Source organism: Poecilia reticulata, linkage group LG6 (genome assembly GCF_000633615.1).
Source record: "Poecilia reticulata strain Guanapo linkage group LG6, Guppy_female_1.0+MT, whole genome shotgun sequence".
Classification (NCBI taxonomy): Eukaryota; Metazoa; Chordata; class Actinopteri; order Cyprinodontiformes; family Poeciliidae; genus Poecilia; species Poecilia reticulata.
In genome coordinates this window covers 1,307,445-1,334,940 of record NC_024336.1, presented here as the reverse complement: position 1 = coordinate 1,334,940, position 27,496 = coordinate 1,307,445, and the positions used below count along the sequence as shown (strand labels likewise).

At 38.1% G+C, this 27,496-nt stretch overlaps 1 protein-coding gene across 1 annotated transcript; it reads left to right on the top strand.

Annotated features, from left to right (window-relative positions):
* The first annotated feature begins 7,656 nt into the window (after nt 1-7,656).
* tes (testis derived transcript (3 LIM domains)) lies at nt 7,657-23,541 on the top strand. The gene is made up of 7 exons (XM_008410633.1): nt 7,657-7,862; nt 11,543-11,628; nt 14,329-14,809; nt 17,188-17,814; nt 20,162-20,377; nt 20,473-20,631; nt 22,803-23,541. Exons 1-7 carry the CDS (start codon nt 7,836-7,838, stop codon nt 22,992-22,994), a joined length of 1,788 nt encoding a protein of 595 aa, XP_008408855.1. The 5' UTR covers nt 7,657-7,835; the 3' UTR covers nt 22,995-23,541.
* Nucleotides 23,542-27,496: the final 3,955 nt, after the last annotated feature.

Below are 27,496 nucleotides of genomic sequence, written 5' to 3'. Positions count from 1 at the left end.
GCCCCTCATCATGACCAACTGTGTGAAACTGGTCAGGGCCAAAGCTAGCCTTTTAAGGCGAAGCATCATGTGTGCTCACCTCGACCTTGCCCTGTGTCAGAGGAGTGTCACCGGCTGCTGCTGTTCCCAAACCTCCCTTGCAGATACCGTTTGCTCTCAACTCCCTATTTTTGGAGAAGTTTTTTTTGTTGTTGTTTTCACAAAACAAACAAGCTATTTTCTGCTTTCCGACAGCTGAAGTAGCAAAAATGTTTCCTTCCTTCATTCTTTTTAAGAGCTTCTCAAGTCATTTCCAGAAATCAAAAAGGTTTTTTTTTTCTTTACTGAACAATGAGAAGTTGAACTTTTTGTTTCATTATCTTTTCACCTTTATTTGCTTTCTATCTGATATTCCAGTGAAATATTTAGTCATTGTTTCACATTCTTAAATGTCCGCATAACTTTGTTTGCAGGGAGCGCAGGACCAACGCAGCGATCCGGTGGACCTTTGTGCGCCACTAGTTGCTACAAAGTGTTGCTCAATATTCAATCACTGCTGTACACAGTCTCTTAGCTTCCTCTCTTTATATTCAGTGAAACAGCATCAATGCTCTTAACTCAAATTCCTTCAAAGTGTTTTAAACAGTCTGAGTCAGCAGAAATGCAAACTCGGTAAGAACTAGTTAACTGTGTTTTTAAGTGCATAACTCACCACTTGATTATGAACATTAAAAACTACTGATGATTAATGTTTGCTTTTATACATTAAAGTAACAATTCAAAAACCTAGGACCATTAATTCTACTGATATGGCTTCCAGGAGATTGTACGAATTTCAAGATAATGTCAAGACTTAGGTGTAGTAAAAATATCACTATCTTGACATGTCAAGTAATTTTTTTTTTAATTGAAAATATTTACTAATATAACCCATAATTAACATATTACTAGTTATACTGATGATTCAAATGATTAATTACAGCACAGAAAACAAGAACATCAAATCTAACTAATTAATGGTTAACTTCAAAAGGATTTGACATTATTTTAGGTATAGACAAAACATTTACATAGACTAAATAAAAAGACACAAGGACATTTTTCCTCACTTTCTGAACTTTAAGACAAATTTCTTTTTCTTGTTGGAATGAATAAAATCATGTCCATTTGCTAAATGCTAAATTGAAAAGACTTTTATCCCAAGTCTAAATTTCTACAGAATGTTCTCACTATGCATTCTGACATTTAGCAAACAGAATGCATGGTTTCAACTGTAAATAAATATTAAATTTGATCTGGTCAGTCACGTCTCTGAATCTTAGACCCAGCAGAAAACAACCTGAGTCAAGAATCCACTTGAAAACAACGTTTTCTTTCTATGTACACAGATAAAATTAAGTTTTGATGGTACTATAAAGATTAAATTATTTAGAAAAACATTTTGTAAAAACAGTTAATACTTCACCCGACTCATAAACTGATGGACCGGCCATGTTCCAGTCAAACTTTCTTCTTGGTGCCAGTCCGGTGTCTCCTGGTCTGATTCTGCAGTCAGCGCTCACAGCCACAGCAGTTCATAACAAAAATCTCTAAAAACCTTTCCTACTGTTTCAACCACTAGGTTTTCGTTTTGAACCAGAGGCAGTTCCAAAACGAGTTATACAGATATTTCTGGATGGAGGTGGTGTTCTCCTTTAAAGTGTCAGGATGGAATGTTTTATCCTAAGGGAGGAAATGTTTGAATTTTCAACCCCACTTTAAATCTCTGTTTGACATTTTAGCGCACTGTTAAATGGAATAACTACTCATGAATTATTATTGGTTCATTTCAAATAATTTCAAAATACTGTATGTTGATCAGTGTGAATCTAATACAGGTAATAACATGCTGAGGATGGAGCACAGCAGGAAAATCGCAAAGGAAAATCCCACAAATTTTATTTAGGTGAATCCTCCAACTTGTAAGCCACGCCCCTTTGGTTCTGGAAATCCTTCTGTACAATCAGAAAGCACACACAGTCCTAGATCTTGGTGGGCTGATGTGTAGACAGTAATTTGCCATATGGGGTTCATGTTTAATGCTGACATGTTTTCACAGATATCTTAATAAATAACTAATCAAAAAGCATTAATGTTATAAATATCGCATGTCAACTTCTGCTGAGTCTTTCTGCTTCTGCTTCTTTGGCTAAATTAAGCCTCATATTCATTTAAACTTTTAAAAACATGTAAACACCGAGTTAACTTTCGGTTGACTCTGATATGCAATTTGCTCACAGAGATGTCTTTATTTATAAATTTAAAAAATATGTCTACATATCTTTGAGAATCCTTGGCATGGCATCCTTTCCAATGTAATCTGTCTTAGGTTTCTTCTTGCCTGTTTTTCCCTGCGTTTTTTCTCCCCAAACTAAGCCAGCCGAGCTGATAAGCTACGATGGGTAAATAGTGTGATGGAAAAAAACAAATAAAACAGCTGCAGGATTCACTTAGAGAAGCAGAAGGTATTCTTGGTCCTCGTCTCTGCGCACAGATGAAGATGAGAGCGAAGTTCCACCTGATCGACCGAGACAATCCTGAAGGCCTCGACTTTGAGCTGACGTTCTGTTCATGTTTGAAGCTGCAGCACGAATAGCTTAGTTTTCTCCTAAACCAAATTGAAGCCAGAGGCATAAGATTTCCCTCAATCAACACCTTCAGCTTAGCAAAACGCCAAAAACAGGAAGTCCTCATGACCTGCAGTCACAAGCTGATAAGACGGGTTTAATTTTAGACTTTGCAACACTACAGGTTATCTAACTGAAGGCTGCGCTTTCTGGGGACCATGAATGATACAGGGTTCCAGATGGTCATAAAAATTATTTGGACGTATGAAAATGACTAGTCTAGTTACTCTGAGCCACATTTCTAATCCAGTGGTGATGCAGAACCAGGGAGTAGATGTGTGTAGTGAGCATGCTGAAGAAAACACACAGGCACTGTGGATATGTAAGCTTGTTTCTGAAGGGAGACGGCCGGAGTGAGGAAAAAACCAGAAGAATTCGAGTTCAACTTTATTCATCAGCAGAGTATAAACATGTTTCCTTGTACAATAAAAAACATACTTTCATATGAGCAAGAAAGACACTTTCCAAAGGTTAAAAAGTAAGAAATATAAAATAAATAACCTTGTAAATGTGCCAAACATATTATCAACAAGCAACATTTTAACATAATTAAATGTACATTGCATGCAATAGTTAGAATAAAATATAGTTCCTGTGACTGAATACTGAACCAGACAGCAATTAGCTCCATGTGTTCATAAATAAATAAATAAATAAATAAATAAATAAATAAATAAAAAGCTGCCTGTAGGAAAAGCTGAACAATGACAGAATCCGAAGGATAGATAATAGAAAAATAGATATGACAGCAGCACCAGAAGGCTGGACTGCCGGGACAGGAAGCATGTCTTCAGACAACCTGCAGGAGCATTAAAGCCTTTTTCCTGGTTGTGATCAGACAAACTAAGAAAAAGAAAATAAACACAGCATTCAGGAAGTTTAGAAATATCCCACATCAGTGTTCCTGAACCTGGACTCCACACTCACATTTTATCTACTCATATCTCCAAATGCCAGATGGCAGAAACACTTTAATGCTTCCATCCACTGAATCCCTTTATCTGCGTCTTATTTGGGCGACTCTAATATTTACAAAACTTTGCCCACCTGGCACCATGGCAACAGTCCAAGGCTCCCTTTGGATCAATTACATAATTCTTCTTCTAACATACACATCTGTGTGACTGTCTTCAACTTCACGTCTCTCTTCTGACGCTGGACTGCTTTCTGTTCCTCACACCAGACTGAGAGTGTTCGGTGTCACACTCCCTGCCCTCTGGAATGCTCTTGCTGTCTACAGCTGCAACACACCATCCAGCGCCGTGCAGAGACCACTAAAGGGGCAGGTGCTCAACAACAAAATAAAGGGCACATCTAACCGCATAGGACAGAATATTAACAAAGCCACTCAGCTTCCAGAGTTTAATAAACAATGATAAATTACAAAAATGTGACATATGCAATCAAACCTAACAAACATCTCCATATAGAGCATAACACTATGCCTATGTAAGATATTTTATTAGTAATTTCTTTCTGCAGGTCTATTTTGTTATAGGAAAGTATTGCAATATTCAAACCCGCAATTTAGCAAGATATGTAAATCAGAGCTGGACCACCAGACATATTTTGTCTTTACATAATTACACTATTAAAAATATAAACAAGGGAACAATGCAACCTTTTAGTGGACTGTAATCTATAAAAGAGCTGCCTGTTTGCTGCACTTGCAGTGGAGATGAAGATGGTCCATTCAGGAAAGCAGAGCTGCATCAAACTTTAACATGGAACTGCAGAAAAAAGAAAAAAACAAAAGCAAATATTGAATTGTTAATGCATGTCACCATGAGAAAAGCCTACTGAGTTTTGCTTAAAATAAACTTTAAAAAAAAATTTAATCACACATTTTTGACTCATGAAGTTAACTTTTTTTGCAAAACAAACTTATTTGTGCTTGTCAGAAATCTTTTCTTGCTATTCTAAGGTTTTGTTTGTGACTCAAAGTTTTGCTTGTGATTCTCACATGACGTCTTGAGCAGGGCCCAAAATCACAACAAAAGATTTATGATGTGTGCAAATAAATGTTTATGTTTGGTAAAAAATTAGTTATTTAATTAAAAAAAGTATTTTAAACAAAACTTTTTTTAAAGGAATCATTACAATTCCAAAAGTTTTGATTACAGTTTTATTTTACTTAACTGAGGTTAGTTTTTGTTCCCCCATTGAATAATTGGGAAACAAATTTAACTTCATACTCTGTGAACCAGACCCTAAACTTACTTAAAGTCTGGATTGAGTTTTTTTCCCCTTCATTAATGTCACTTTTATTACATTCATTATATCYATCATGGTAATTCAGGGTGAGTTATTTTTAATTCTAAATTAATATTCTTGTTGGACTTTTATTTAAGTGTTATTTTCCTTCAAGATACATTTACCTAACGCCTGAATGAATACAATGTACGTTATGSAGCAAAGGAAATTAGAAGATCGGACATATATCCATTATGGAGATGATCGGTTTTGGACGGGCGATGTGCCGTTATTGCATAATAAATACTAAAGAGAAGCTTTTTAGTTATCTAGCTTTGCTAGCAACGTCGTTAGCTATCAGCTAGCTAATAGCACAACAACAACAGCCTAATGTCTGTATAATAAAAATAGTGAATCAATAGATAAGAACAGTTTCTCCTCACCTGGCTGTCTCCTCCCGCTCAGTAGTTCTTCAGAGAAAGGCAGAGGCCTGTCAGTGTCTGTTGTATTTCATTACCTCTCTGCTTAAACCGCTACTCTGTGCTGAAGCAGAAACGATACTTCAACGTTTTCCGTCATCTGACAAGTAGCAAGTCTACTCCACTTTATTCACCAAAAACTGTTCTGTAATCTGGAACGTTCACTACGTTGAGCTCCAGTTAGCCGCCTTATCTCACTGCGCGAGAGGCAACTGCGTCATGCGTCACGGGCAAAAGGTCAAAGGTAACAAGGTGACCAGAGGGCTTATTATGTTGTACAAAAAAGAAACAAAAAAGCAAAGAATTTTAGCACATGTTTTTATGTGTCAGAAGAGGGCTTAGGAAATAATAATACCCCCCAATATATATATATGTGTATATATATATGACCAAAAGGGCACTTGGGGGCAAGGAGCAAAAAGGGCAGGTGCTCAAGCACCCCCAGCCCCTCCCCCCCTCTGCACGGATGGATAAATCATGCACATCCCAGACAATGAGTGTCTGCCGAAACATCTAATCTAATGCAGTTTTCCCTGCCTGTGGCAGGTTTCTCCTTTAGTCTTTCTGGATAAAACCCAATAATTAACAAGATCTTTTGTATCTCAGATGACACAGAGTGGGCTTAGTGAAGAAGGCTGCTGATAAAGATAACGTGTCTTCACACCGATTTCTAACTTGCAGATGTCTTTCAACAATGACTGTGCACCTTCCTCTCTTCCCCAAACTTAACAATAGTTGACCTGTCAATAGCTTACATTGCCTGAATGTTGGATTGCTACACCTCCTCGGAAGTTTCTATTAGCCTTTTGGTTACTTCTCAGCCATACTCCTTACATATCAGATGATGATGAATTGAACAATGGTCTGAGTCATTGAAAACCTGGAAACCATTGTATGACCTGTCTATACTTTAAATTTATGTACAACTTCACCTCTAACCTGATTAGTTCCTTGGTCTTTGGGATTCTGTTAATTCCCTTATGCGTTCCAACAAATCTCCAAAACGTTCACAGATCAGTTGCACTTATACTCAGATGAAATCACACGCAGATGGACTCTGTTTCATAATTGGGTGACCTTTGAAGGCTCTGGAATTGTATTCAGGGTAAAGTGTATGGTATATAACATACTTTTCAGCTTGTTTTGTAAAAAAGGGAAAAAAAGAAAAATCCTGTATTGTTTTTTTCTCCACTTCATTGCACACTCATCTGAGTTTTGCCAGGCATCTTGTTCCTTATTGAACAGAGTTCCTTAACAGATAACACCATGTATGATCTGTCAGGGCGTGACGGTATCATTTCCTCTGACAGGGCCAGAAACAGCCCTTACAGGAAGCTGCTAACCACCATTGTTTCCTGTCACTGAGGCAACCCAGCAGCTGTTCCCCAGAATGTTTCTATCGTGGACTGTGAGCTGTAACAACGACCACAAACAGCAACATCACAAAACACACCAGCTGTGGTGTGTGGTTTTTGGAATATTTGATTCTGCATTTTAAAAGTAGAATTCTTTGAACAGAGTTAGTTTAGTTTTAATCTGCAAATCAGCTGTCAGCATGCCAACAAATGCATTGGTATTATTTTAAAAAGTCAGATTTTGGAAATAAATTTGTATCCCGTATATCAGGGGACAGTCATTTCCTTTTGTCACGCTGTGACCACGCCCCTCTGGGGCTGTCTTTGCTCCTGATAGGTTTAGATACATATCTGGCTAAGCGGAAGCACTCCTCTCACAATCCCTGGAAGAAAAGTGAACGGGACCCCTGGAAGAAAGGATATTCAAGAATAAAAAGATGCTACCGGAAATACAAATATCTGGCTTTCACAATAAGAAACAAAATAGTTAGGGAAGAAAATAAGTGTGATATAGTAACTCTTTGAGACATTTGTCAAACTTGTTAAATACTTTGTCTACTAAATTATGCACTACTATTTTTCTTAGCAATAATAACAATAATAATATTATTATAAATAATATTTAAACTATTTTTGTCATCATTAACATTTCCTATGCGCTGTTTTGTTTAATTTAATTTTAGTTGCGTTACACCAATGGAAAAGTGTGTGCATCAGTGACTGAACTAAGACTATGAGTCTCTGTTGTACAATTTGAAGAGAAAACCTTTTTGGTCCTTTTGGGATGAATGATAACTGTTTCCCACACTATCACAAAATGTAAACCTTTCACACAAAATGACGTACTTTTGCTTTATTTTGATCAAACTGCCGCTGTGTGTGGGCATTAGTAATTCATATATCTAACAACCCCGTGTATTCGATAATTTAGTTTCGTAATTGATTAAAAGACTTGTTTTATTTCTCTGAAACATTTGAGCGGAAGTTGTGCCTGTGATTGTGCCCCGCTTGACACACGTGTGGCTCAGCACGAGCAGGACTTGCCAGAGAGGAGACCGGTGCGGGACTGTTTCATCTCTCTGTCCCGGTTTGTTACTATCGGCGCCTGTCTGGTTGAGCGCTCCTTCAGACAGAGTACCCGCCTCGTACACACAGACAGCAAGATGGAGATAGAGAAGGAAATGAAGAAGGTAAGTTGTCCCGTCCCGTGGAGTCTCCTCTGTCCATGTGAGAACAGCTGGGAACGCCCTGAAAGGTGCGCCGAGCACCGAACAGGTGGCGACAAAACCCCGCCGTACTGATCCAATGGGTTACGATTCATTTAGTTAGGAGGCGTTTCTGACTCAAATTTTGAGACTGGAACAAATGAAAATTCTTACTCAGATACACCTAACACCACTTTGTAGTAATTTCTCTTAGTTTAAATGTCGTTTGTAAAATCGCACGGCTAAGTTCACAGAGTTGGAAAGCGACTTTCGAAGTTGTCAGAAAGCGGTTACTTTCCCTTCCTGCTCAAGTTGCTCGTGAGGGAACTGACTGCGTGACTGATGGCGAGTTTACAGATCACTTCAACTTGCTTTCCTGTTTCAGTGTGGATGAAAACAACATTTTAAAGGCTTAAAAAGGTCACAAAAGTAAATTAACCCGTTTGTTAAAGACGTATGTTTTCATTTGAAGGTATTGAACTTCACATTTCTCCAACGTTAAAAGTACAACAAACAAAGTAAACTCCAGTGCAGGTCGTTTTAGGTCGGAAGGCAAATATTGCACAATTTTTAAGTAAATCGGAAAACAAAGTAAAAAAAAAAAGTTTTACAAATACAATTAAATGCATTTGGCATTTCTATTTGGGCCATTTATCGTGTAGCCCCCAGAATAAAATCTAAATCTTGCAGTACCTTCGGAAGTCATCTGATTGGTAAATAAGGTCAATTTGTGTGTAATTTGCCAGTGTAAATCCACCTGTTCTGTGAAGGTTTCAGAGGTTTGTTAGAGAACATTGGTGGAAGCAGCTTTATCAAGACAAAGAGGAGAAAAACTAGCAGAGACGTTTATAGCCGAGTTAGGCTGTGAAGTACTTTCCTGTTTTGTCTCTTTTAGGGAGAAATATTCCATCTTAAAATTGAAACGGGGAAGGAGAACATGAATCAGAGAAACAGTCAAGAGGCTTGTTGTAACTCTTGTGAATGAATCTATAGACAGTAAAGTTAGATGTGCTGTACAGGCAGAAATCCATTGTTGAAATACAGCCATTAAACTTTCAGTTATATTTTACCACAAGCCACGTAGAGGACACATGCATTTCCAACAAAATGATGTGAAAAAACAATAAATATTACTCATACTTGTGTTACTCCAGGGTTTCCCAGTGTACTATAAGCCTGACGGGTCACCAGGCTTTACTTGGCCCCCACCAGACTGACACTTATTTTAAATAGCTTTTTTAGGTTTATAGTTGACCCATGGAATTTGGTGAAAGAGGCTGCACACCATTTGCGCCGCCCCTCCACCTGCTCATTGACTTCACACACTGTAATTTTCTAATCATGGTGTCTGCTTGTGCATCTCTGAATCTTTGTAATAATTTATTAACAGAAAACCAAAAACATTGTGGGCTGCTGACAGACTTCCAGGTGCCCCTACCACCAGATTTAGCATTCTGTTAATAAAGTATTTACTCCATGCAAAAAAAAAACAACTTAAAAAAAAAACAGCTAAAATCTTCAGTTATCTATGTTTTAAAAATGTACTGATTCTGCACTTTTCTAGCCAAATTATTAAGAACCATTGTTGAAGGTCCAAAGAGCCTCAGTCTGCAGACCCCTGATCTAGAAATGCAGTTGAATAATTTACTTTACTGTACATTTATGTCTTAAAAAGGTCAGTTAAATACCAGAACTGAATCTAAGTGAGAATCTGCTGCATGACTTGACTATTGAGATCCAATCAGACAGAGCTTGAGATGGTTTGGAAATATGAGGAAATAGGGATGCACAATATTATGGTGTCGGTATCGGCCGATATTAGCTGTAAAATTTAGTATCGGACGTTGGCCATTCCGTCAAAATAAGTCACCGATAAGTTGTTGTTTTTATATGACAAACCAGGGACAATGATGCCTGCAGCACAACATCAAATTTACTGATGTTGTGCTGTGTAAGTTGAAAATGTTGCATCATTTTCAACCTCCTTCTTACCATTTGCATTTGGCAGCAGGCCAAATTGATAAAGATAATGAAGTATTTTAATTCCACAGTAGAGAAAGTCATATAGTTTCAGTAAAAAGGTATAGGAAGAAAAATATTGGTGTTGGCATCTGTTGTCGGCCAAATGAATTTTATTACATCGGCATATGGGATAGCGACCAAAAATAAAGTATTGTGCATCCTTAAATGAAACTAGTTGAATACACAGAAACCATATGATGTAGTTTGAGTATTAAACATTACGGTTACTACACAGCTACACAAGCTGAGATTTCCAGTGCCTTCCAAAAGTATTCCCAGTTCTTGTTCCACATGTTGTGTGGGGGTGTGTGTGTGTGTTGGGATTTCATGCGATGGAGCAACATAAAGAAGCACAGCATTGTCAAGTGGAAAGAAAAGGAGACGATATTTTCAAATTTCTTACACATAAAAACTTGAGAATGTGGGACTCATGACGATGGGGGTGAACCATAGGTCGTTTTTCTGCAGAAGTTGCTTTGTTGGAAGAACAGTGACTCCTCTGCAGCAGTATAAACTGTACCAGTGACCCTCAGTTATACACTTTGTCATCATTTCTACTGTAGGTGGAGTAAATCATTTGTAGAGTGAATCACCCTGTGAGTCTAGCCTCATGCAGAGTCACTCATTAAACAAAGCACGGGGATGCAGATGCATACACACCCTTCCAACAGCTACTCATTTTCACTGTGCTCAGATAAATATTTAGACCACCACATGTTTTGACCCGTTAGCTTGGTCTTCTGCAAGTTTTGCTTGGATCTGAAGCTCATAAGTACAATTCAGTCTCTCCTAGATCCAGTGGTCTGTTTGACAGTTTTAAATCTAATTGCAGTTTCTGCAGCTGTTGCTTGAACTCTCCCATGAGGAGGAAGCCATTGCTGCAAACAGTCTCTTGTCTGCATTCCTCACCAGCAAGTGTCTTTTGGGTCAAAACATGCCTTTTGACAGCAGGGGTGCCTGCTGGGCTCCCATGAGGCTTTGAGCTTCATTGAATAGTTACCCATAAATGGGAGTAAACAGCAGTAATGGGCTAAGGTGCATATGACCATTGGCTGACATACATGTTCTAAAAGAAAAACAGATGTAAGAGTAGAGATGGCTTAAAGGGATAAAAGTTCAGATTGTTTTTCTTTAGTCAGGTTGAGATCTTTTCTTTTTCTTTGGCTGCAAACGTCCTGTCACTTCCTGAGGTAGGTCAAAGACCCTAGAGTCTGGAGGAAAGGGGGAAATTTAACTGATAAAGTTATCAGTCTGTAGCAGGTCTGTTTATTAATGTAAGGCTCATGATCAACAGTTGCTTAGGTCAAAAAAGACGCTACCAAATCGAGCTCTGCAGAGTTGCCTCTCTCTTCCAGGATTAGCACCTTGTGTTCATTTCCAGAAACAACAAAACTCCCAAGAGTTCACTCCCAACCTCCAGGAGACACTTTTTCCATGTCATCTCAAAATACCTCTCTGAAATATAAATCATCGTCCTCTATCAGGAGGGGGGGAATGCAATTTAAAATCTTACTAGCTATGTCAGAAATGTGTTCATTTTGGAATCTGTGTCCAGTAAAACTTTATTCAGAGTCATTTTAAATTCACCTAATATCAAGTGAAGTCTAAATATTAATGATGTTTTTTTTTCTTCTCTTTTCCAGGTGACTCTCGGCCACGAGTTTGGCGCTGGAGCGGCGTGCTTAAAATGCAAGGACAAATGCGAGGGATTCGAGCTGCACTTCTGGAGGTTTGCACAATCTGTTTGTTGACAGTGATGCATGACGAGAGCAAGCACAGTGAGCGGAGGAGTTTAATGTCCTGCTTCCTCACTGAATCACAATTTCTAATGTCTTGATCTCTGACCAAATTTGACTGATTTGGTCAAATATTTAACCAGTTAGCTGGTTAAATATGCTTCATTATTTGGGTTAGAAACAGAAATGGTGTTGAACCTCGTGTGTGAAACAGTCACTGCAAAATGAGGTTTTACTTATACTCAGTGTTGGTGAAAACCTGTAAGACACAGCAGAATTACTTTTCTCTGTGTAAGAATACTAAATATTTTGACGTAAATATCAGGGGGTTTTTTGTTAAACTTTTTTTGTCCACCTTCATCATGTTGACCCCAGCACCGTCTTTGAAATATTTTGTATCTTTGACACTGTGCCCAAATATTTTCTCAGCAAGCAGAGTTTGAGTTCATGACACTAGAGGTAAGATGGCTGGGTGTCTGTGCGTTGCTGTAACGTGTTAGCTTTCCTGTTATCTGTTTATCTCGTTTTTCATTTGTCTGAATGAACAACCAACATGTCTCAATTGAAAATAGTTTCTATTTAAATGACTTTTTTAATCTCTGTTGTTCAGGGTTGGCTTTCCAAGACCTTATAAATGTAGAAAATATCTGACTTTGAGCTTTCTTCTCTTCCACAAAAGAGTGTTGTTTGTTAGCTTGAATAGTTGATGTCTAAGTATGGCATGTTCACTGAATTTTTTATTTTCTGAGCATCTGGTCCACACCAGTCGACCTAAAAGTCTTCCACTTCTGGTCATATGCTGTTTTTTTTTTTTTTTATTGTTTATAGCATATACTAATTGAACTAGGCAGTTGATGCATGAAACACAATTTTGTTTTTATACGAAGCATAGTTGTAAAGTCTCTGTTCATATGTGGTTCACTTACAGTCATGAATGCAAATCAACTCACTTATTGTCTTAGCAAAACTTAAAGTGGGAAATGGGAATTTATGACAGACATCTTTCCAACGATCCTATGGTCACTCAGTAGTATAGTGCTGCATATTTCACCATGGCTTAATAGATGTAATAAAAGGAAAACAAAAGGCTTTATTCACTGAGTCAGTGTGATGTCATTCCTCCTTGGTTTAATTAAAATGCTCTGGCAGCAGCAGGAGTTCACAGCCTGATTGTGTCCCGTTGCTATGGAGATCAGACACCCCTCAGAGATTTATGTCGTTTTAGTTTAGCTTTAACAAAAGTGACGGCTTTGGTGTAAATTTCGAACTCTGGACAACAGCTTGGTTTGGGTTTTTGTTTAAAGCTACAAATCAGCCACAGTAAGAGGTTAAAAACGGCCCTTCAGGCTGCTAGCTGGGACTTCTGACTGTGCAGACTATTAAAGTCACTCATTCCCATGGAGTGAGACCACTGCTCATAAAACTGTAGCACTCCTGGCTGGATCACCAAACTTTGTCGTCAGAAAAACTATTGACTTGTGGCATACTTCTCACAGCAACTAGAGCTACTTTTCTTGAGTCACAAGACTCATCAAGTTAGAATGTTTGTTCTTTTTTTTGTCTCCTTGCTCGTCAAACTGTTTAAAAAGCTATCGCAGTTCAATTTGATATATTATTCCTCTTCACAGCTAAAGTTTGGTATGTTCAAGCTCAAGCATGCCTTGTCATAAATGATGTCAGAGTTGACTAAAAGCATGAAGATATCTGTGTTGAGGCTTGTTAAAGAGGCTGTGATTTGAACAATATCCCAGAGGAGTTGATGCTTATATACTGTTTAAATAGACACTAATAGAGTAAAGTTAGCTATTTCAAAAGTCCAAGAAATATGCTTTTCTATATTTTAGAAGTAAAATAATCTTAATTACTGGGGGAAAATACACTTGTTTGCTCTGCAGCCTCATTTCAAATTAGCATAAGATTTTCCATATTATCTAAAGTGAAACATGTGAGATAACCCTGAAGTGTAGTATGAAGGCGTCAGAACCCAAACACTCAACGCGCAGTTGGCACGTGATTTTTGGACGTTCATATTGACACACAATTTTCAATAATCTAGAAACTGAAATTGACAAAAACAATAGTTTGACTACCTTGGTCAAACATGTAAACTGAAATTGACAAAAACAATAGTTTGACTACCTTGGTCAAACATGTAAAATAAGCTGCAGTAAACCTTTCAAATGGTTCAGAAAGTGCAAATATGAATTCTAAATATAATGTACAATAAAGCATGAAATCACTTTGAGCACAAAGCATTAAATTGAATAGGTTTGCCCTTAGAGATTGGGCACATTGTCACTTCACACCCTGTCTAGAATTTTTTTTCAATATCAGGACCGATACAGATCTGTGCATCTCTAATTACTGTAGTAGTTATTCAGGGAAGAATCAGAACTGTACACAATACCTCACCGTGTCAGATATACGTTTCTCAAAATTATCCATGTCTCTTACAAAAACCTACTTGCTGTCTTAGTGCATTTCCACATAAAACACAGCAACAATTTTGTGATCAGTCATACAACACTTCACAAAGATCTCTGTTGAAATAGTTCAATCCAGGCTTGGTGTCGAGTTCATCTCTGCGAATAAAATGATGCAGTTTTCGTCACCCATCAATGAAAGCCAACTGCAGCACTTTGAAGTGTGTGGGAGATTTTAACGTGACGAGACACTCTGATTTTCTTGTGCAGGAAAATTTGTAGGAACTGTAAGTGCGGCCTCACAGAACACGACGTGTCAATGAACTCTGAGGAGAACAAGAAGGTTGGCAAGCTGTTTGAAGACACCAAGTACACAGGCCTCATAGCCAAACTGAAAACGGATGGCATCCCAGGCTACCAGGGCAACATGGTGACCATCACTCTGCCCAGCCCCACCACTGCTTACACAGTGCCCCCTATGGCTTCCTCTACGATGGTACCTCCTTCCCCCACAGCAGCATACGCACAGCCTGCTGTGACCTCTCCAGGGCCGGTGCCCATCGGCTCTCCAGCACAAGCCCAGGGGAAGCCTCTGGTTCTGTCCACACACGTCACCGTCACTCCAGTCAAGGCTAACAAGGTGCCGGTTACTGCTAACGTTACAGCGGCCAATGCAGTTCCAGTCCCCAAAGATGTTCCAATGAGATCCGTCACCTATGAGTGGGCACCACCAGTGGCCAACAAGCATCTGGTAAGACTTTGAATCTCTCATTAATTTTCTCTGTTTAGATTCAGGGGGTCAGTTTCAGAAAAGTCTTTCTATCGGCCTCTAAAGAAACCCATTCTTCAGAAAGGTAGAAAATCTCTTCAAATACAGCAAATAATCCATCTAGTCATTCTAAAATGGTTTACAAACCAGATTTTACTAAAAGCAGTAAATAAAGTGGTTCCTCATTAAAGTGTCTCATCTTCATCTGGCTTGGAGGTATTCCATTTGAAGTTAAATGATGTGTCAGTTCATTTTGAGCAACACCATGAAAAGTTAGTGGTCACAGGGACTATGTCAGAGTCAGACTTGGAGGAATTTTTTAAAATGGTGTTTTTGGTTTGTAGGGTTGGTTCGGAATTTAACTTTTACAGCACGACAGCGACACTCTGTGGTCTCTTGAGGTATACTTCTTTCATTACAGTGCATCAAAACAGTTTTTGAGGGGATGAATAAATTTAGTACTATGACGGATCACAATTCCCAGTTCTCAGAATTCTGAATCAAATCAAAATGCTCAAAAATTGTTTTTAGTCAGTTTAATTTTTTTTGTAAAATTGTATTTTAAATATTTCTTTTACATTTTTTTATAGCCAGGCAGCTAAGCTGGTGTATCTCTGGTTTAGGCTCATGGTATGGGCATTTGTCAAATGTCTATAATATAATGTTTGGTATCATATTAAAGGGGACACTCTTGGCTTCCATTTGAATCAGGTTTTGAGTTTCTCCGAACAACACAGATGTCATCAGAGGTTGTTAAACCAAATATAAATACACATTTTCCCACACCTTTTGACCAAACTAGATGCATTTCTTTCATCCCAGTGGTATCCAGGGACATCAGGGACACAAGAGTTAATGACTAAAATACTTAACAGACTCTAAGGAATCAGAAAATGTATGATATGTCTACACTGTCTGTCTATGGGAGGCAAATAGGAGCTGTAATTTGAAGTTACAGACTTGGGCTATAACCTTAACTGGTGTATATGTTGGGGTTTGTTTAGCGTGTCACTCGTGTCTAGTTTGTTAGTTATAAAAAGTTAATCAGTAATAGTAGAAATGTACACCTACATAGGCCAATACAGCATCCTAGAGTCTATCTATCAGATTTTGTGAGTTTTTCCAACATGGGCTACACAATAGTAGCCCACGATGGCCACATAGAGACATAGCAGAATGAGGGAAGAGACCACCCTCATTAAATGACAAATTCTGAGGTAAAAAAAAATATATATATATATTTTCAGCTGCTTAGGCTACTATTGACAGCATAATTCAGATGATTACATTTCTGCCAACCTTAGGCATATCGGTACCATCTACATTATGCTTGCTGAGGATGTTGTTTTCAATCAGGCCCACAAATGAGTTTGTTAAAAAATAAAATCAGTAAGATGTAACCATTTATCGAACTGTGGACTGTGCTTTCATCGCAAAATAATCAAGTGATCGAAACCTTTATCATTATGTTTGGGCCAGCAATGAATTTCTATAAAACAAAATGAAATATCTATAAGCACAATCCACATATGGAGGCCTCGGTACTCGACGTGGCCGTCGCAGGTTCGATTCCCGGCCAGGTGACCTTTGCCGCATGTCTTCCCCTTCTCTCATTACCCACTTTCCTGTCAACTAACTATCAAATAAAGGCCACTAGAGCTGATAAAACCTTAAAAAAAATATTCACAAATCTATTTTTGTTTAAGTAAAAATTAGGAATTTTATAACATGAAACTTTATAGAATTGTTTTCAATAAAAGCTCTGCTTACACTGTCTTTTTCCTCTTGTCAGTCACATAATTTAAACAGAATCTTTCGGCAGTTTGAATACTAAAAATTATAAATTGTTTGAGAATTGAATTATGTATATACATAATATATACAAATTGGATTTGAATCACTGAAATATTCACATCTCTAATCAGTTGATCAAACACATCTTACTATGCTCAATAAACAGTGTTTCCCCTCTGCTGGGTCTGTTTATTTTATGTTTTTTCTCTCTGTGTAAATTTCTCACAAAACTTAGGTTGAAAGTCACCTCTTTCTAGTTTGGGTCCTAAATGTTTTGCTCTATTTATGTCTGGAAGTGTGTTATTTACAAATATTTTAAAATATTTCGATAAAATATAATGACTGTTCTTATGATTCTTACTAAGCTTTTACTCCAGTTGTCTTTGTTTAGTCTAGAGTTGTATCTGAAAGAGCCATGTTGTGGTTTTCTGTCCTGCAAGGCAGAACAGTTTCTCTAGTCTCTCTGATTGGTTCTTTCATTTTTTTTCTCCCAGATCTGTCTTCTAATCATCCCTCTTTAAACATTTAGGACTTGAACTAGATTTGAATTCTCTCCCCTCCGTCAGGCGGTGCGCTACATTGAACTGCTCCCACCTGAGAAGCGTCCGGTTGCCGGGACGCAGGGGGCCGCTTACCGCCGGCAGCAGATGGATCGCCAGCTGCCTGAGCACGACCAGGACCCGTCCAAGTGCCATGAGCTGAGCCCTGCGGAGGTGAAGCAGATGCAGCAGTACATCCGTAAATGCAAGGACGAGGCCTTGGGCGTCGGAGATGTCCTGCTGCCTGAGGAGGTGGCTCAGATTCAGGCAGGTGGAGCGGGTGCAACAGTGGCTGGTTCTGGAGGTACACCGGGGAGGGCTGGGTTTGGTCCCGGAGCAGCTGGTGTTGGAGGGGCTGGAAACGTACCAGGTGTTGGAGCTGGTGGTGCCAATTCTGCACCAGTTCTTATGGGTTCTGGTGTTGGTGGATTTGGACCTGCCGGAGCTGGAGCCGGTGCTGGAGCTGGAACCGGAACCGGAGCCGGAGCTGGAACCGGAGCTGGAACCGGAGCTGGAACCGGAGCTGGAACCGGAGCTGGAGCCACTCCAGGGTCAGGGACTGATCAGTCTGCTGGTCTGAGACCAGCCGGAGGGTCACTGGGTACCGTTGCCAGTGCTGGAGCCATCAACTCCGGACTGCCACAGAAGAACTTTGTAAGGAATTTGTTTTTTAAAATTTCCCTTACTCATACAGCAGTGTCATACAGTAAACGGTAATAAACAGGTGTTTATTACCGTAACACCTGTTACGGTAATAAATGACCTGGGCGATAAATTGTCCCAGACGTTGTTCCGATAAACAATAATGTTGCTGTTTTGAGACCATTTTCAAGTAATGTAACAGTATAAAAATACAAGAACATATTCTGAAAGATCAATAAACTTTAAATTTTAATTAAAATTCAACACTGGAATAGGAAGTCAATTTAAATATCCATAATAATAATAAAACAAAACAAAACTGCGGAAACAACAAAATTTCAAAAGTCTGTAAAAAAAAAAAAAGTCCATCAAAAACGGGTGTATTTGAGACCAAAATAGCAGGTTGAAGACTTTTATCTTCCAGTTTTTGGAAGAAAAACAGGAGAAAAACGGCTGAAAATGGAAATTATTGAGTTTGTTTTAATTTGTTATACAATTTATTGCTTATTGTGACAGGCTCAGTCATACCTCAAATTATCCAAGATAAAAATATTTCCTATAAATAAAGGCTTACTTTGGTCTTTTGACTAACCTTTCATCTTATGACTAAAATATGTTTGTTATATGGTATGAAAAAAATCTTACCACTCAAATTCAGGATTTTATGATTTCCAAAGGTAAATGCTCTATAACAGGCATTTTGGTTAAAAAAAATACTTCTAAGTTTAATTAGTGTAATTGTTCCAACTTGTTTCAAGTATTATAACACAAAACATATGTTGATGTAAAATATATACCTTTTTAAAATTTAATTTTGCATAAATAAAACAAATACACAGAAGTCAAATAACTCTGGATAGAATGCAGTGGTGTTACCTTGACAGTTTATCATGTCATCACTTTAACTTGAGCAAGAATATTATTATTATTATTATTATTATTACTGTTGCTGCTAGCAGCTATTCTATTTCAGCAATTTCTGACTCTTGAATTAACACTCATCTTATGTTCTACAATACAAGCCTACATAGCCTTTGCACAGTTTTTCCACAGTGTGATCAGTATGTAATATGAGACTACTGATGTTGTTCCCAGATTGGACACTAGGGGGAGCTGTGACTCTGCCTGTGAGTCAGTTCTTTGTGATACTCAGTATCATCATGGACAGTCAGTCAGAACCTCATGGTTCCACAAGCTCAGCAGGGCAATGTGTGCTCATTTTGCTGCTGCACTCATAAGAGGCACAATGTTTAAATAACACAGTCATAGCAGTATTGATTAGAATAAGCATGCTTCCTTTTTGTAGTTTTTTTTTTTTTTTTTTTTTTTTTTTCTGGATGTAAACATATTATAGAGGGATGTCCAAGGAGCGGTCTGTGGGCCATTTGTGACCTTAGAATGATTTTGTGTGGTCTGTGACTAGAATTCAAGAAAGGTACATATATGACCCTCTGTCCTAGTCAGATGATGCTATGGAAATATTTTTAAGTGTAAAATGTGTTTGTCTTTTATTAGCCGTGTTTTTAGCTTTCATTTCTTTTGCATTTCTGATTAAATAAAAAGTGGAAGAAGGAGATCTTTTAATTATACAGTTTTGGTAAAACAATTTGACAATGCTGCTCTCCAGGATCATGAGATTATTTTAAAACTTTTTCTGCCTCCTTTTAATAGCCTGAATGTATTAATTTTGATCTGAACCCTAAAAGTCCAAAAAATCTTTCTTTGTGTAATATTTTAGATTTATTCAAGTTATAGTTGACTAACTAATGAAGTCATGCAGGACTGCCTGTTTGACTTCTTACATCTTTAAGGAAATGCATTTCTTTTCGCAGTTAAGATTTATTATGTGAACTAACGCTACTTTTTGAACTGAAGCTACTTTTTGAAATAAATAGACTTGTTCATCTGTTTTTTTTTTTTCAGTTTGATTTGAATTGACTTTTTTGTTAAAAGCCAAAACTCATAGATAGGAAGAGTAAGTCTAATCTATTTTACATCGTGTCTCACCCTCGGAGAGAAAAACTACAATTAAATCTCATTTGATTAATTTTCTGAGATAAAATGTCAGTTTTGTCTGGTTTTTCGTTAACAAAGTAAAAGGTCATTGACGAAAATAGAATGTTCTCATTCACAAAAATAACACTGACTTTAGGTTGCTAGGAAGCTCATTTAAGTTAACAAGCAAATTAATTCATGCTTGTTTCAATAAATTGTCTTGCATTTAAATTCTAATAATTTGAAATAATGCAGAGTTAAACTCACAAAGCTCCTGTGAGATTAACTTACAGGAGCTTTGAAATATTTCCTTTTCACTCTGCTACATCACCTTGACAATTGTTTTTCTCCTTTCCTTTTCAAGTCCTGCCATCACTGTAAGAAACCCATGCTGCTGGGCGAGCCAGCCGTCTACGCCGAGCGGGCCGGCTACGACAAACTGTGGCACCCGGCGTGCTTTGTGTGCTGCACCTGCAGTGAACTGCTGGTAGACATGATTTACTTCTGGAAGAAAGGCAAGATGTTCTGCGGACGTCACTATGGAGACAGCGAGAAGCCCCGATGTGGCGGCTGTGATGAGGTGATGACAGCCAGTCGATCTTAGTCTGGAAACGTACATGTTTGCTTAAAAAGGAGCTGACACCTGTGTGCGTGTGTGTGTGTGTGTATCCACAGCTGATCTTCAGTAATGAATACACCCAGGCGGAGGGACAGAACTGGCATCTGAAGCATTTCTGCTGTTTTGACTGTGACTGCATCCTAGCTGGAGAGACTTATGTGATGGAGAACGACAAGCCCATCTGCAAACCCTGCTACATGAAAAACTACGCTGTGGTGAGTCTGGCCTCCTGACTTTGTTCCAGGAGACGTTGTCATTTTTAACCTGGAACACACACATACACACACACACACACACAGACCTGGGGAATTCTGGGAAGTTTTAGTCAATGGCTGCTCTAACAATCCACTGCAGGACTTCAAAACATGTTTTGTGTTTTTTATGGTGGGTTATTTGGAGATATTATTTACATCAGATGGTTAATTAAATAAAATTGGTTTGTAATAGAGACCAGAGGAAACGGCTATTTTAAGTGGAGCCATATTCATAGTCTTTCTACTATCTTTAAACGGCTCCAAATCTTTCTCCTTGTGACTGAAGCACCGTTTTATAAACCTTTTAACAGGCTGTAACATTTACATTAAATGACTATTTAAAGGGGCAGTATTATGTAGAATAGTCTTTTTTTTTAGCTTTACATCATGTTATAATGTTATTTTGTCAATATAAATATACTTGGGGTGTTGCCTTGATTCTTTCATGCATGTTTGAGAAATCATCTAATCTCCATGTCAACCATTCAGCTGTGCAAAATGCCTGCTTGGATCTAGCTGCTTGGAGACTCAGCTCCTCCTCAGAGCTGCAGCTTCCAAACTTCCACCTCACAGAGCCTTCCCTCCCCCTCCACTCAGCTCCTTCAGACTAGCCAGCAGTAATTAGCAAAACCTGCTGGAACTGAGCATCTGCTGAGTTCATTATAGGAGAGACTTGTCAGTGAAACACTGGTAAAACATTGTTAAAGGGTCAATAGAGTTGTGATAACTTCCTGAAGGCACCAGTCTAAAACGAAACTGGGCCTGAGACGGAGGTCCAATTTAAGATGAAAAATTATGAAATCAGATATCTTTTAAGTCATAATTTGATATACATACATTGACATGCCTTTTTATAACAAGTGAAGTTAACATATTTACTAGATTGCACTATTATATGGCACTATATGCCTGAAAAACACATACCGTCTCTTTAAATAAATGTAATTATTTAATCTGGAGATCCTAGTCCATTAATAGCCATTCCAAGAACTAGAATGTGTTAAACAAGATAATGTAAATATGTGATGGGAAAGGAATCTATAAACTCTACAATGAACCAGTCAGGTTTTTCTTAGTGGATACCAATCTGCTTTTCTTTGAATTCTGATCTTTTGATTCAAATTGGTTTTAAGGAGCATAAAATAAAAGACTCTTTATGTAAACTTTGTTTTAGTTCAGCAATTAAATCTATAAACCATTAACTAGAAAATTAATTTTTTACTGAACTGAAAGTGCTTTATGAAGCCTGTTGATGTTTAAAACAGACGAACCATTATGATGGTTCCAATCAGCTTTAGTTAAGATTTAAATAGAATCATGTCTTTAGGATGACCTGCAGAATTATTTGACCTTCACAAAGCTATCGATTTGTATGTATACTGCTTGACATTTTGTTTACAAATGTGGTCACCTGTAAAGGTTTCATGTGTAAATCAGTAATGTATAAGGCAGCTGAAATAGAAAATCAATGAAAGTGTTTATCAAAGGAAAGATCATGCACCATGACGACATCAACACTGTGATCATCAGCCGAAGCTTTTAGCACTAACAAAAACAGGAAGATGTTAAAGTATGAGGCAGTTTAATGAACAAAACAGACGTCATGCTTTCTGCTGCCAGTGTAGCTGTTCCCAGATCAGAACCCAAGTTCAGCAGAATGGAAGCTCTGAGGTTTTGACTGATTTGTTTGGGTTTTATTCACTTCAGCAAATCAGAAGAGTGTTTTTTTAAAAAACATATATTGGATAATCTAAACAGAATTGAGCTGATTTTATGTCACTGGATAAGACATGTTATTTTATATACTGTCGAAATATTGAAGGTAGACCTTATACATAAAGGGAATTACCACTTACTGTCAGGTGGGAGAAACTATTACTGTTAATAGTAACATAATGATTGCTATACTTTTTTAACACTCTTCTGCACAGATGGAATCAACTTTAAAACTCTCTTTATATGATTGTGCATACAGTAATAACTAATTGAATCTCCACTATGCCTCCATGCTACACTCATTCGTAAACATTAGGATTGGTCCTTTGCATGTGACTTATTGATCTGACCAAATATGTGAAATATTGAAGGAAGATGACTGGGATTTGACGTTATGATATCCTTCCTCTTGACAGAAATGTGCCTCATGCCAGAAGGCGGTGGAGCCTGAGGCTCAGAGGGTTTCCTACGGCGAGCACCACTGGCACGCCGAGCCGGACTGCTTCAAATGCTCTGGTTGCACCAAGTGCCTGATTGGCCAGCGCTTCATGGCAGTGAAGAACTGCCTGTTCTGCTCCGTGGAGTGCAAGAAGAAAGTCATGGCGTAGACCGTCCTATCTGTCTTCCAGAGCAGAGAGAACAGGGGACAGTGATGGCTTGAGGTTGGGTTAACATATTAGTGTGCCTCTTCCCTTTAATATAGTAACCTACTGCAGCAGTGTCTTCAATTCAGGGTAAGGGATCGGGGTTGACTTGCACTGATTTCGTTTATAGTTTCTACTTTTTGCTAAAGTCCGGCCCATATTTTGACATATTCTACCCCCAAACGACCCATTACATATGTTTACATTATCTTCCCAATTCTGAGCTAGAAAGTGGTAATAATGTAGACGATAGCATCGTGTTCTGGCTCTAAGCATTACTGAACTGCCACATCTCTGATTTAGAATGCACATGTAACATGTGTTTTTCATGTCACTCATTGTACATGTGAATGTGGTTTACAAAATCACTGCAGAATTGATGTAACACCTGTCTGCTGTCTCATCCCGCACTCCGCCTCTCATTGTAGTACTCCACATTGTGCAGATGTTTCATTGTTTATTTTTTTTATTCTTGGACAAACCAAATTAATAAAAATGATGTAAAATCATGTATCCTGTAGCTTTAACTGACAGCACACAGCCCTCACCTCAACACTTTGAAGAGAGATATGTTCTTAATCACATACTGAGAATCTAACAGAATAGAACATTCTAAGGAAATCATAGAAACTTTAAGGATTTTTTTTAATACTCCTTTTGACTTGGACATTTTTATGGCTCCATGTAGTATTACTGCAGTAGGCTCATTTGGGATCCAAAATTCAACAGTGAACCTTTAGATACTAAAGTAGGCCCTTTGCTAAGTGAAATACAATCTTTATTAATTAAATTTTTGTCCAAAATGGAACCAGTAAGGATTTTCCATTATAACTTTTAACATTAGAGGACTCATCATTCTAAGATTTACAGCAAACTTAGACTCATAACAGGCAACCAGCTCATTTCAGACAGTAGATTTTGTCAACATACATTTTCCCTGTGCTCAGTTGAAGAATGGCCCTCATCGCCAAAGTTGGATTTTTTTCAATCATCCTTAACCACTAACATGCCCCGTACACTTCAATGTATCTCTTGCCTTTTCAGTGTGTACACTGGTCTATACAACTGATACTTTATCATTTGGTCTTACAAGAGAGTGACACTTTTGCCATTTATACACATATGCACCACTGATGTAAAATTAACACAAGAGCTGTTTAAATGTCACAGCAGCAACCCAGTAATACCAGTACTTTAGCTCATGCTACACTGTGCAGAATTTCTGTCTTCACTGATGAATATTCACTCAAGCCAAAAGGCTRTCCAACTAACGCTAACCTGACCTGCTTTAGTTATAATAAACATGTGACACCTAAGTGAAGTTGTCAAACGTTTGTGCAGCAAAACGTTTTATTTGTGCAGCTTTAATTTCAAGGATATTTTTTCCAGAGTTCATGAAATAAAGCGGTTCACATTTACAAAATCAAACAAAACATGTCAATAATTGTGCTACATTTGTGTAGCAAAAAATGTCATTTGTGCTGTTAAGTATTGAGATAAAAAAATTAATTTACAGTTTCCTCACCTAACCCCACATTAACTTATCAAACAAAACTGATATAAATTAATTGTGCTATGTTTATGCTGGTTTATGCAGCTGAAATACTAGTAGCACGGTTGGTAACAAATTTGCTTGATTTTTTTTTTGTGTAAATTTGGACCAACTGGTTGACCTTTGACCTTTGGAAATGTTTATTAATATCCTTAAAATGGTAGCGGCACAAATGGCAATTTTCACTGCAGAAACATTTCACAACAGTTTTGTTTAATTTGAAGAGGATCAGCACCATCTGACCACTTGAGGGCGCTCTTTATAGAGCATTAAACTTTCATTGCCAGACGCCTGGAAATTTTACACACATGGTCTCAATGCACATGTAACATACAAGTTATTGGTCTGCCACAGGAGATGTAGTATCTAGCTGCAATGGAAGTTGATGTCTCTCAAACGTGCGTTGTTTCTTCACGTTTAAACCCACATAAAACACATTTTCCGACGCACCAACATGCAGTGAAAGAGTTTGACAGCAGCCTGACTTTGACAACTGGGAGAGTGTTGACATTTCCCTGCTGGAAACGGTAGCAGTAACCATGATGGTGAGGTGGAAAAAATGTCACAATGTGGAAGCTGCGTACAATTCAAGGAAGCTCCATGTCTCAGGAGGCCATTGTCCGAAACGGCAGCCACCTAAAAGGTGCTCTGCTATTTCCCCTCTTTCAACCACAGCTCCATTGGTTGATGAGAGCGAGTCGCCTCACCAGCTCCGAGTTCAGTCTGTTGTCATTCCCTGTCGTCATCCTGTTGCTGGAAGTTTGACTGTTTTCACCATCGCTCTCTGTTTTGATCTAATAGAAGAGTTGGCTTTGATCTTGGCATAGTTATCAGCATTAGAATATGGGAAAAGGCTTTTGTGACTCTGAGATTTGCATGTGATTTGTTTTGTGCTTGAATGTCGATGAGCTGCAGTTTAATTTGCATTGTGACTCTTCTGAAATTTGCATCATGCTAAGCATCTTTGTTCAACCACCTTTATGATCTAAAGTTGAGCCGGGTGCTGTATTGTTTCTGGAGGTTACATAAAATGTAACATTTCTAACATGGATTTAATCTTGAAAAACAAAATAATCCTCCAGGTTTTCTTAACCCTCTCATGGTGAAGTGGGGGATGGTCCCATCAGACCGTCAGTTCCCAAAACCACACAAAAATAGAAACCTTGTAGAAAGGTTTGTGAAGGGTCTCACTGACCACATCTCTTATGACTGCAGTAGGATTACAAAAACACTGAAATCAACTTGGAGAATCTAAGTCATCCCAGGATGCCTTTAGGGCAGCATCTCTGCAGACCCTAGCCAGTGTGGAAACAGTGAGTCAGACTCTTATGAAGACAGATAAGATAAACCGGAATGGATTTGGTAAGTTTTTTTGGATTTTCATTTTCTTGTGGAACAACAGCAATAAATGTAAACTCTTTCCTGATTTTATACCTGGAGCCCAGCACAGCGGCCTCCAGAACTGAGAAAACCGATCCCAAGGTATGTCTGGGTTTATGTTGCAGAAGTCCAAATGTTGCAGGAAAGTCGAGGTAACATGTTGACTCAGGCAAGGGATAGCTGTAAAACCTGAGAGCAGCTGCTGCTGTTAGCCAACAGGTATCTGCTGCAGGGCATGCAGGAAGCTACTGAACATGTTTTCCCTTTTGCTCCCAAGATTTCCTTAAACATGATGAACAGTAATTTGGCTCCGCCTACTTTCAGGCTGGTATGTGGAGCTTTACATCACCAGGTAACATGTTAGTGAAGTACATTCAGATTAACTGTTTTTTACACCAGTTCTACTAAGATCCAAAACCATGTTGGGTAAATATGGAAACTTTTATCAGAGTTGTTTGAGTCATTTATGCATGATGAACATTATTGTGATCTTTTCATGTTTGGAAGGAAGAACATCTAGGAAGGACATTTGAATCCAGGACCTTCTTGTTGCAAAACAACAGCAGCAGTAAGTTCCACCACTATGCAACAAAAGTAGGACATGGTGAGTAAAAACTTTAGAGAGATTTTTTCCTAACATTTAGCCAGTGACATAAACTAACTCTTCTAATAAATGGTGACTAGGTTTCATGCGTGAATTTAGATGTGATGCAGGACTTAGGAAATATTAAAAAACAAGAGAAACTTTTATGTGTAACAACATTCTTGGAGTGGCAGACGACTCAAACCTCAGCTTCAGATGTTTTTGAATAACACAGGAACCACCAAGTCTTAAGTCTTCCATGAAAACTATTTAAACAAATGTTTACATATGTTTAAACATTAAAAATGTGTGCAGAACTTTGTCGATATTCCACTAAACACATTACGAGAAAACACAATTTCGCAATTGCAGTGTTTCCATTAAATAAGAAACGCAATTAAAATATCCACTTCCTGTTATCTTCTTTGTCTTCTCTGTCAACATCTGCTTGTTGAGCACATTTTGGTACAACCAAAACATCCTCCATCTCATCCAAACCCAAAATATTTTTATTAAAGGTGTTATGTAGTTGTTGTTTTTTTTTTCCAAAATTGGAGTGTTTCCATAAAGCAAATTTATTTTTGGAATTCCAATGTGCGCAATTTTATGGTCAATGGAAATGCAGCTACCGTTGGCACACTTAGTCAATATTCTGCTAATGTTGAAAAAGGCAATTTCGCAACTCCAGTGTTAAATAAGAAACTCCCGTTAACTCCCGTTAAATAAGAAACTCAATTAAAATAGCACATGAATGAACTTAACAATAAGTTATTAAAAAACATGCCTTGCCATCATCCTCCTACCATTTCCTGTCATTGTCTTCTTTGTGACGGTATCCGGTTGTTGATCATGTGATCTGAAATAAGTGTCTTCATTGCAGTTTTGCAAGATAAACCCATTTTGATACGGTTAATAAAAACACACCATCCCAGTGCCAAAGCTTTGTTTTTT

Bases quoted from the DNA above. Each gene is read 5' to 3' on its own strand.
- tes (XM_008410633.1), top strand. From the start codon at position 7,836: ATGGAGATAGAGAAGGAAATGAAGAAG. The intron at 11,629-14,328 runs GTTTGCACAATC...TTTCTTGTGCAG, and splicing joins TTCGAGCTGCACTTCTGGAG to GAAAATTTGTAGGAACTGTA. The intron at 14,810-17,187 runs GTAAGACTTTGA...CCCCTCCGTCAG, and splicing joins CAGTGGCCAACAAGCATCTG to GCGGTGCGCTACATTGAACT.